This window comes from Echinops telfairi, unplaced genomic scaffold, assembly GCF_000313985.2.
Source record: "Echinops telfairi isolate 266 unplaced genomic scaffold, ASM31398v2 ScPeMD7_7458;HRSCAF=8496, whole genome shotgun sequence".
In the NCBI taxonomy this organism is placed as follows: Eukaryota; Metazoa; Chordata; class Mammalia; order Afrosoricida; family Tenrecidae; genus Echinops; species Echinops telfairi.
Window position 1 is genome coordinate 3,510,895 of NW_022111358.1, and position 11,609 is coordinate 3,522,503.

At 54.2% G+C, this 11,609-nt stretch overlaps 1 protein-coding gene across 1 annotated transcript in view; it reads left to right on the plus strand.

Annotated features, from left to right (window-relative positions):
* The first annotated feature begins 296 nt into the window (after positions 1-296).
* The window catches only part of SLC6A4 (solute carrier family 6 member 4), a 30,618-nt gene continuing 19,305 nt past the window's right edge, over positions 297-11,609 (plus strand). The window contains exons 1-5 of the mRNA XM_004706896.2: positions 297-357; positions 6,275-6,717; positions 8,791-8,925; positions 9,864-10,083; positions 10,781-10,919. Coding sequence (XP_004706953.2) covers positions 302-357; positions 6,275-6,717; positions 8,791-8,925; positions 9,864-10,083; positions 10,781-10,919 — 993 coding nt within the window. The 5' untranslated portion in view covers positions 297-301. The remainder of the gene's footprint in view (positions 358-6,274; positions 6,718-8,790; positions 8,926-9,863; positions 10,084-10,780; positions 10,920-11,609) is intronic.

Sequence of the window (11,609 nt, forward strand, 5' to 3'; positions counted from 1 at the left end):
GAGACCATCCCCCAGCCCAGGATTCGTCCTTGAGATAAGGAGCTAGGTGGCTGTGAGCCTGGAGTTCTTTTCCACCCTTCAGCTCCCAAGACAAGCAGATGTCCCCGGCCGCCTTCGTCTGGATCACAGACTCTCTTGCCTTAGTTTGAAGGGCAAGCTAGGGGTCCCTGGCTTAGGACCTGTGACACGTAAGGACCACAGTGGGTCATCTCTGTACCTTCAGCAGACACAGAGACGACCCCACTGTGGAAGCCTGCGAGCACGCGAGGAAAACCCAAGGACCCAGGACAGGAGAGGAGCCATGCCACCAGAGGCAAACTTTCAAACCCCGGGGCCGCTCGGGGCTGGCAGCAGGAGGTAAGCAAGCAAGCTGCAGCACGTGGTCGGTCTGCAGAAACCTCTGTGAGCAGTGGGGAGTGGGGCCGCACCAGCAGGACGCCGGAGCACTTGTCCCCTTCACGAGGGTACTACTGGTTTCCTAGCAGCCCGTCCGATCCTTTTGAGGCCTTGGCCTTGGACAGTGAGTGGGCTCCATTAGACACGTCTTGTTTCTAAAAGCAGAGTAAAAATAACCAAGCAAGACGAAGCCAGCTGCCTTTGAGTGGCTTCCACTCCACGGCAGTCCCATGTGTGGGGGAGACCCCTGCTTGTGCTTCATGGGGTCTTCTTCTGAGATGTGTTGGGGTAGATTGGAGCCTCCAACCTTCCAATGGGCAATCCTGTGCCTTAATTGTCTGTCCCACCCAGGATTCCAGCACATAGTAAACAATGGCCCAAATGTCTACCCGCCTCCAATGCCTCCAGGCCAAAGGAGAATCTACAGCCTTGGGCTGACTCCTGAGGCAGCGATCTGGGTTACCTCCTCTCTCCTACCTTCTGGACGGGTTCTACTACCTGCTGTCCCTCCCACGCACCGCTGCTCCTCTCCTGGGTCTGATAACTTGGCAATGGCCGCGTGGAACTCACAGACCATACGAGGATTCACAGCTATAGGATTTAATAAGGCAAGGGGCCATTTAAAATTTAGGATCGAGAATGACTTGGGATACAGTTTTTGACCAGGTCAGCTTCTTCTTACCTCCTGTCCCTAGGCCCTACTCTGGGCCTTCTCTGGCAAGTGTTACAACTCTGAAGCCCACCAAGGCGTCTTATCCTAGTCTTCCGGTCCTGCCCCTACCACTCTTGCTACTGTTGCTCTGCCATCTCTCACGGCCTCCCATGTCATAGCTCCTCCCCCTCAGTGTGTTCCCTTTCTGCCTGATGGCGAAACTGACCAATCCTCTGGTTAGGATTCCAGACACCTAATTTATATGGCCCCAGGCCTGCAAGGGTTCATTTGCATGAACAAGAACTGTCCAATCCCTCTGGCAAGATCCATGTTTTCATAGTCCCATCCATGATACCCACTACAGCCAGAAGGGCCATATGAAACCCTTTACACACCTATCTTTGCTGAAGCCACAGCAGGGAGCCAGGTTAAGTGTGGATTGCGCTGGGCGGGCGGCCTTGGGGACTTTAGACTCCCCTTGGAGAGAGAATACAAATTGTCACTTAGCTATGGGACCTATCATTATTCTTATCTCCTGGTTAGGCCTCTGAGTCCTGCTGCTGCTGGTAGTGGTGGTGTTTTGAAAGTGGAAACTGAGTACCCTGATGAATGAGTTCACATTGCTCCTGACACTTGAAGTGCAAGCACAGCATGTCTGCAACGGCGTTTCTGCTGAGAATGGGCCGATGAACAGTGAGCAGACACGTTGAGTCATGGGCCTTTCCAAAGGGCTGGGCGCCTTTATGACTAATTGTAATTACAGGCTGATGCAGCCACAGGTTCCCCCGGACCGGACGACAGAGACAGAGCCCGTGGAGAAAGGAAAGGAGAGTTGATCAGGAGCTGTGTAAATACCAACAACTCTTTTGATGAGAGGGTGGAGGTGGAGGGGACCATGGAGTGAATGAGCCTAGTCACAGGGCTGAGAGGAAAGTGAAATACCCCAGAAAGTGCCCCTTCACGGTCAGTCCGTCGAAGTCACCACTGCACGGCCCCTCGAATGTCCACGGGATGAGGCTCGCGCGTATTGGGTGGGGGCTCCTCCATGATGCCGAGCTACCTGACCCCACCCACAGCTTGTCACCTGCTCCGTCTAAGACAGTGGCACACGTTCAAGGTGCAGAGGAAGCTTCCGGGCCTTTGTCTGGTCCTGGAAAGACTCAAAGGTTGCCCAGAGGAGGGAATATTGACCCGACTTGTGATCTTTCCATCCAGCAGGATAAAAATACCGTTCACCCAAAAAAGAAAGCTTTCAAGAGAACGTTCTCAGAAACCAACCTTTTAACAACTCCGACTTCTATATTCCCGGGCCAGTCCCCTCTCCGCCATGGTTGTCTTATTGAAAACGCCAGTCAGTGTGATTTGTAGAATCAGGAAGTGGGAGTGGGGGTCCTGGATCTGTCCGGCAGGACTTTGCAGACTGAGGGGGGCCTACGTGCATTTCCTCGGCTCCTGCCTGACCTGGTGGGCTCCTGGGAGCGGGGAAGTGGAAGACAAGGAGGTATTGCTTCCCTGTTTGCACCTGGGTCCTATAAGCAGGGCTCTAGTGTCCCTGCAGGGTGCCTCGGGGGAGAAAGTACAGGTAGTCCCCTACTTACGATGGGGGTCTGTCTTGACTACCTACTCCGTTCCAAGTTGGTTCTGAGGCAAGTCTGATACCTCTCTCTTTTTAAAGTTTTCATGGTTTCTCTCTGTGGTAGCGGTTTTCAACAGCAAATCAGAACTGGAATGTTTGCGAGGGAACAGGTGAGCAGAAAAACAGCAGCAAATTACAAGCTGCAGCCCAGAGGGCAGGGTCTGCTCCTGACCACAAAGAGCACCCAGCAAAGCAGGTGGTGCCTCGCCGTCACTCGGTAACGCAAGTCTAGGCTGGAGTCACAGACTAGGTGGCTCTGGAATCTGGAGCCAGTCACCCCGCTTCTGCAGTGGCCGGTCGCGAGCCGTTGCGATAGTCCCGTGCTTATTCCCAGCTCGGTGATGGCTCCCGAGGTGTTTCTCTTCTGGCTGCGGGGACAGGAAGGAGGAAGGTGGGGGGATGCAGTTGTTCTCTGAGCTTCAACTTAAACCAAGAGGAGAGGAGAATGGCGATTGAAAATAGGAAGACGGTCCTGCAGGGAATACCGAGTGCAGTTTTCAAGGTGGAGGAAGGAAAGATGAAAGGGCCAGGGGCGGGGCCAGGGTCTCAGGCAGGCTTCTGGGCTGAGATGAGGTAAAGCTCAGCTCCTTCTAGCTGCCACGTGGCATTCAAGTTATTCAGCATTTAAAGCGGAAAGCGTGCTCTTGGTGTGGGCCAGAGAGAAATACAGGGGCTGAAAAACAAAACAATCAAAAGAGCTCCACCCAAGAGACCACCCCGTTCAGACTGTGTCCTTAGCTGTATGTTTAAATAGGCTGACATCTCATCGCCTCTTATTTAAAAGAGCAAAGCATCCTTGGCCTGGATACATGCTTCTCGATGGAGGATGAAAAGCCCAAGTGGCCGGTGCTGGGCTCCTGGCCTCAGACTTGCTGATTGGAGCCCGCCCAGTAGCACCATGGGAGAAAAAGCCTGGCGATCGGGTTCATAAAGATTCTCAAAACCCAAACTCACTGCCATCGAGTCGGCGCTGTGGGTTTCTAAGACGGTAACTGTTTATGGGAGTAGAAGGCCCCGTCTTTCTCACACGGAGCTGCTGGTGGCTTTGAACCACCAACCATGCAGATCGCAGCCTAATGCCCGACAGTCAAGCAAATCCTGGGAGCAGGTCTATCATGAGACCCATGGCCTCGTCATGAATCAAAGTCCTCTCGACAGCGGCTGTTCAGTTTGAGGGAGGTGAGAGGATGTGGGGTCATTTAAAAGGTCTCTCTCTCCCCACTTGGGACCAAGCGGAGCGAAGGTCCCAGGGAAGGGGGCGCAGAAAGACTGGGCAGCAGCATGAAATGATGAACAGAATGCGGTTTGCTCTAAACCAGCAGTTCTCAACCTGTGGGTCTCGACCCTTTGGGGGTTGAACAACTCTTCGCAGGGGTCGCCCAATTCATAACAATAGCAACATGGCAGTGATGAAGTAGCAACAAAAATAATGTAATGGTTTGGGGGGGTCACCACCACAGGAGGAACTGTATGAAAGGGTCGCAGCATGAGGAAGGTTGAGAACGGCTGCTCTAGACCTTCCTGCCAGATACACAGAAATGTATATTCTTCTCTCAGTGGTGTTTACATCCCTGTGCTTGGTTGGGCCAGGATTGAAGCGAGTAGAACCCAGGACATCTGCCTACCTCTGCAAATATGCCCCAGCACCTCCACCACCCCCTTTACCTCCACCTCCTCCATCGCCCCCCCCACCACTACCACCACTATTATCTCCCTACCGCCCCCTCCACACACACCCCACCTCTACCCCACCACCACCTCCACCTCTACCTCCACTTCCACCACCACATCCTCCACCACCCCTCCTCCCAAACTACCCCTAGCGACACAGAACATCTCTTGTTACTGTGGGTGTTTTGGGCAACCATCAATCTCTTTGACATTTTTATTTTCCTCTTCACAGAGGGGAAAAAAAATCTCACAAAACGAATTATTTACCTCCCTGGTGTTCATGTCTAATCTTTGCCAGTGTTTACATCCAGAGTCATCCAGGTGGATCTACTACATGCGGTTCTAACTCTCCACCGGCTACCTTTCTGTCTTCACCTCTCCATGGACAGATGGTTAGGTTCTAGGTAGGGAAGAGACAAGCTCTGCCACTTCTACCAGTCACCAATCCCAAGCCACCCATCCTCTGCTGGGTCCAGGCCAGGCCAGTGCTCTGCCTTTGCAGTTGACAGCTCTGGTGGCAGGCCATTTGTGGATATATTTTTTCCAGAAAAGCGTAATGGGATCTTTACTTAGTGGGAACCCATTTGAACCCATGAACTACTACACGCCTTTGAAGTGCTCAAACCCCAAACAAAGCAAGTGGCTGCAGTCTTAACGGCTCACAACTTTATAACAGGTCACAGGTATGAAGTCCAAAAGGGCTCACTTTCTACCCCACGGTGATGTCCCAGCCTTCCATCGGAGCCCGGTTGTGAAGGAGCCAGTGCCCAGCCCTCCTTCAGAAGCACACAGTGACCGAGGCACCGCCGAGAGCAGCTTCCGTAGCCCCCATGCCTTCTCCTGCCTCCCCTGACCTGCACCAGAGGTGACCTTGCCTGTCCTGGGGCAGAACACCAAGTGGAATAGCCGCCAGAGTTGCTTCCGAAGGCCATGAAGAATGATTGGTGAGCCACCGGGCCAGGACCAGGTCAAGCCCAAGCGGGGCTTTCACAGGCACAGTGGGCACTCCGGCCAGCAGACGGATAGGAGGCATGCGGCAGCTGGACTCTCCTGAAGGTTTCCAAGCCCAGGGCGAAGGGAAGGGTGAAAAAGTTCACCTGGCAGCCACTCGGGCGGCCTTTCCCTCTCTATCCTTTGCTCTTTACTTTCTAAATCACGGCTGAAGTGTGGGACTCTGACCTAGGGGGGAAGACTGTTCTTATTCAGAGAGGCAGAGCTGGCTTCTTGTTAGTGTGGTTACCATTTTCTCAGGACCTAGCACAGCATCCTGAGAGAGACAAGGCTTTCCATTCCCCTAAAGATTGACAGTCTCAGAAGCCTCCGGGGTCGCTCTGAACCCACGTCCAGTCGCTGGCAGTGAGCTTTTCTGAGAACACAGCACCTTGCTTGGACTGAGCGAGCCCTGGTCTGACCCTCTTCTTAGTGACTGTGCTAGACGGAGAGGTTTCCGTCCCTGGAATAGGGACCTGTGGGAAGCCAGGGGGATTTGCAAACTATTTTATGTTGCTGTTGTGTGTTTTGTTTGTTTGGTTTTTACGTCACAAATTTCTTGGGTGTGATATGACGCGCTGGGTGGGCAGTGCCAACCCACCCGGTGGTGGTGCAGAGGAAAGGCCTGGCAGTCTGCTTTCATCATGGTTACAGCCGAGAAGACCCTCCCTTGAACATGCTGGGTCACCACCAGTTGGAACCGACACGCTGGCAACAAGTCTAGGGCCTTTGGGTGTCATCGGTTGAAATGTTGAGTTGGTTGTCTTGACCCTGTGTGGTCTGGGGGGTGTCTTCATACTCACAGTTAACAGATGGCATCTGTGACCCTGGCTCATTGAAGTCGTGTAAGAGGTATGATGACGTCGTAACACCAATGACAAGCGCAATGCCTGATTTTATTCTCCTCTCTCTGCATGGCTCCCCACCAGAACGCCATCCCATCTCTGTAACGCTCAGAGGGACCCCAGGACTGGGAATTCCGTGATTCCCCTCAGGCCTCTGGCAGATGGAAGCGGGTGTCCTGGCCTAAGCCACAGCATGGAGACCACGCCCTTGGATTCTCAGAAGGAGCTGTCCGCCCAGAACGAGGGAGCAGACTGTCAGGAAAATGGGGTCCTGCGCAAAGGCATCCCCGCCCCGGGCGACAAAGCAGAGCGGGGCCACATCTCCAACGGGTACTCCGCGGTCCCGAGCCCGGGGGCAGGAGATGACACCCCGCCGGCAGCCACCGCCGCCCTCGTGGCCGAGGTTCACCAGGGGGAACGGGAGACCTGGGGCAAGAAGGTGGATTTCCTCCTGTCGGTCATCGGCTACGCGGTGGACCTGGGCAACGTGTGGCGCTTTCCCTACATATGCTACCAGAACGGAGGAGGTGGGTGTCCTGGGCTCCGGGCTCTGACGCAGGGCGGGGCCAGGTCAGATCCAGAGCATAATTGCTTAGACTCCCAAGGTGGCCTCCTAGTCAACCCCTCCCTAAGACAAAAGCGTAGATCAGCCTGTGGAGGCTCTTGGAGTTGTACCGCTGGATGATGACCCTCCCAAACTCGATCTCACCAGATTTCCATCACGTCTGATGCCTCCTCTCCAGAAGGGCCCGGTCTTTCAGCCCAACCTCCTCCAAACTCTACCCTTTATCTTGGCAGAGGGGGGCGGGAAGGGCCGTCTGTTCCAGATGTGGCTGGTCCCTCTCAGAAGGTGGGGGTGGGGTGGGGGGGTGGGGAGGACTAGATCTGCGCACACAAAAAATTGAAAGGTGATTTCCAGGCCCCAGACACTTACCTGGCCAGGGTGAGGTCAGAGAAGGGCTTCCACTGAGATGCAGAGTCCTGAGTTACCTATCTGGGCCTGATCTAAACCTGAACCTTAGGCCTAACGGGAAATGAATGCCAGCCCCAAACCAACACATGGAAAGACCGTCTATCCCCTCCAAGAGAGTTCCACCTAGCACAGTTACAGATGGTAGGTGCTGGTAGGAAACTGGCCTTCCTGTGAGGCCCAGGAATGTCCAATCAGGCAATATTTGCTTTGGCAGAGCCTCGACAATAGATTTCAGAGGGTACCTACAACGAGGTTTGGGGGCTACATCATGTGTGCCCCTCCGTGTCTTCCACAACCCAGCAACGTGGCTTGGGTCTGCTGCATTTCTCAAGGACTTCTGTCCATGCAGTAGGGAGCCGTGGTAGCACAGTGGTTAAGTGTTGGGCTGGTAACTGCAAGGTCAGCAGTTCAGATCTACCAACTGCTCCTTGGAAGAAAGGTGAGGCTCCTGCTCCCACACCTGGAAGCAGATTCAGAAACCGGCAGGGGCAATTCTACTCTGTGCTACAAGGCCCCTAGGAGGGGAAAAACTCCCTGGCTGTGAGGGTTGTTGTTTTTGTTTGTGTGTAAGTCTATGTCACTTGTAGCTGCAAAAGACATTTCCAGTTCCCTGGCTGGGAGGAGAGGAAGCCCCATTACCTCATTGATGGCCTGAGAGGACCCACCTGTAGCCTGAGTGCTGCATGAGGGGCTGGGGCACCACCGGTTGGGCAAGCCCTCGGGGTGAAGGCCACAGAAAAGCACAGGGGGTTCTTCTCAAGCCGAGTCGCCGGGCATGCTGGGGAGTTAGGCGGGGCCTTTCTGAGCTGCACTGACTGCAAGTTCTCAGGTTCAAAGTCCTCTACGTGAGGGAAAGTTATCAGGGAAAAACACAGCTGATGTGCCCACTGGACTGATGCCAGACATTCTGTCGCAGCCACGCAGTCCCTGGGGTCCAGGACACAGCAGCCTGGACGAAGCATGCTCATTTTAGCACACCTGTAACGGTGGATTGTGCCGGAGAGTTCTGGCTCAGTGGACCTATGGGCAGGTATCCAGACATCACTAACCATATGTCTGGGGCAGTGTAATCCAGCAGTGAAAGACAGGGGATCAGAGACAAGCTGGCAGGCACCCTGCTGGTGAGCTGACCCAAGCCCTCACGCTGGTCTACATACACATTGCATGGGAGTCACCCGGAAAAACCATGTGTGTTGTGCTGTGTCTGGGGGTTCTGCTTCAGGATATCCGGGATGGATCCAGGAATCGGGGTGTTTTCAGCTCACCAGGTGGCTGGGTTTGGGAACCTCAGCTCTTATCCACACTGCCCTCTCATTGGGGAGGAGGTCCTGGGGGGCGGGGGGGCGGGGAGTTGCACTGGGACTGATGCTTAGTTTCTCGACTCCCAATCCCAGCTTTCTCTCCCAGTAAGCTCCCCCAAACCTCCTCCCACCACATGGCCTGTTCACGGCTGTTTCTGGGGGAGCTCTAAGAAGAGGGCACCCCGCAGGAAATCACCTGACCCTGGAGGGCTCCTCCACTCAGAGCTGTGGGTGGTTCTGTGAAGTCCCTCCTTCCCCCTCCCGCGGTGGTGGTGGGGCTTGCCCCAGATGAGGTCAGGGGGTGAAACCACGCACACCTCTCTCAGGAGCCTTCCTCCTCCCCTATACCATCATGGCCATTTTCGGAGGGATCCCGCTTTTCTACATGGAGCTCGCGCTGGGCCAGTACCACCGAAATGGCTGCATCTCCATATGGAGGAAAATTTGTCCCATCTTCAAAGGTCAGTGAGGGGCTGGAGTAGGGGGTGAGTGGGACCTCCCAAGGGAGGGCTGGGAGTGGATGGGGGTCCCTTCCTTTGGAAGCACTCGGCCTCCGGTATCCCTGGAAGATAACTTGGGCAATTACATCCCTGACTGTAACAATGGGTAACAAGAGTTGCTAAGTCTGCCAATGTCTTGTCACACCTATTTTTATCACAAGAAAAGAAATGGTAAAGGGGGACGAGAAGAAATGGCCATTTGAAGCAAACGACACGATAAGTTTGCAAGAGAATACGTGTTATTCGTTCAGACAAAACGGATGCAATCGAGTGTAACGTAAGACACGTTTTAAAAGCATTAGCTGCAAGCGCACCCATTTCCTAAAACACGTCACTTTGCAAGTGCCCGTTTTATGACTACGTTACGGACTCACCACTTTCCCCGCCATCGTCCTGAGTCCTTGGGGAGGGAACAGGTGGCAGTCCGCACCTCTTCACCATCCATCCATCAGTTTGTGGCCTGCATGTTGCTACAATGCTGGAAGCTATGCCTCTGATATTTCAAATGCCACCGGGGTCACCCCTCGTGAGGAAAGCAGTACTTCCTACAAGAGACTCAGAAGACAAGCCTGGCCATCTCTTTCCAAAAATTAGCCCGTGGAAACCTTCTGGAGCACAACAGAATCCTGTCTGGATTAAGTGCTGGGAGATAAGCCCCTGAGGGTTGGAAGGCACCCCCAGTACAGAGAGGCCTTAATCATAGAGTCGATACGGTCAACGACGGTGCTGGGGCAGGACCAGGCAGTACTGCGTTCTGTTGTCCTTGGACTTGCCAACTTGATGCCATCCACAACAGCCCATCCCTAACCCTCCTCTGGGCGGCTACAAGGCCCTCCAGGGCCAGTGTCCATCCTTCACCCTGGCCGACCTTGAAGCCCGTCCTCTCCCCTGTCCCCCAGGCATAGGTTACGCCATCTGCATCATTGCCTTCTACATCGCCTCGTACTACAACACCATCATGGCCTGGGCTCTCTACTACCTCATCTCCTCCTTCACCGACCAGCTGCCCTGGACCAGCTGCAAGAACTCCTGGAACACCGGCAACTGCACCAACTACTTCTCTGAGGACAACGTCACCTGGACCCTCCATTCCACGTCCCCCGCTGAAGAGTTTTACACGTAAGTGCTCATCAGTCAGGGTGGGGGAGGGGGCTGTCTGCCAGAGAGGTCTTCCTGAGAGGTGATGCTGGTGAGCAGATGTGATCTGAGAACAGGACAGAGTGGGTTCCCAGGCCGGACTTGGAGTTGGGAGACTGCTCTTTAACCTGACCCTCGTGAGCCTCTCCCCTCCTTCCTACTGGGCCAGGCTGGGCCCCACCTTCACATTCCAAAATGCCTCTCCTGCTTCAAAGCCACCCCTCTTCCGGGCCCTCTTCCCAGCCAGTGGTCACTGGAAGTAAGCACGGGACACACGACTTCGGGGTTTCTGGTTCAATGCGTCCACTGCAGAAGTGGCATCTCTCTTTGGGGAGATGATTGGAGAAACTTCAAGCTAGGGTTTCAGACAGTGTAGCAGTCTGAAGAGAGGGCAAGTTTGGGGTGGCAGAGGAGCCCTAGGACCCACATATACAGGACCTTCGTGTGTTAAAATGACAATCGTGTTGATGAGAGGGGCTTCAGGTCCCAGCCTGGAGAGGTGAGCCCGGCCACCTGCTTCTGGGCTCAGAGGTCTTCTCGGGGCTGGTGGCTGAGTAAGCGGCTCGCCTTCTGGACCCGGGGACACAAGGGCCTTGCAGCACCATGACTCCTGGAGGCATTGTGGGTGGCTCGTTCACGTCCCCATCAGACCTGCTCACACACCTCTCTCTGCCGCCAGGCGCCACGTGCTGCAGATCCACCGGTCAAAGGGGCTCCAGGATCTGGGGGGCATCAGCTGGCAGCTTGCCCTGTGCATCATGCTGATCTTCACTGTGGTCTACTTCAGCATCTGGAAAGGCGTCAAAACCTCGGGCAAGGTGAGCAAGGGCCGGTGGTCCAGGTCTCCCACGGCCCCAGGGGTTTCAGCTCAGAACCCAGAGCCCAGCTAGCCCCCGATGGGGAGCAATCACACTGCCCGCTGCTCAAGCTAGCCGCCACATCTGTGGGAAAATCTCAGCGTGGGCAATCCCAAGAACCACGATAGGACTCCCACGCCCCACCGACAGTGTCACCACTCATCATGGTGGCAATTGTCTGTTGAGAACCACCACAGGCCATATTGGTGTTTTGTATATGCTGGCTAAGCACCCGGAAGGGTGGCAGTTTAACCACCAAGCTCCTTTTTGGGAGAAATGAGGCTTTCTAGTCCAGTAGAGCTCGACCAGCTCCAAAACCCCCCAGGGGCAGTGCTACTCTGCCCTAGAGGGTCACTGGATCGAAATCAACTCAATGGCAGGGTGTTTGTTTGTTTGTTTGTTTTAATTAAGAGATCATTTTATTGGGGACTCTTACACCTCTGATTACAATCCATACATCGATTGCATCAGGGGAATTTGTACACATGTTGCCTTCATTCTACATTGACTTTCTTCTTCTTTTTTCAATCATTTTATTGGGGGCTTGTACAACTCTTATCACAATCCATTATATCTATCTATCCTTTGTACATTTGTACAAATTCGTTGCCATCATAATTTGTATATTTGTTGCCATCATCATTCTCAAAA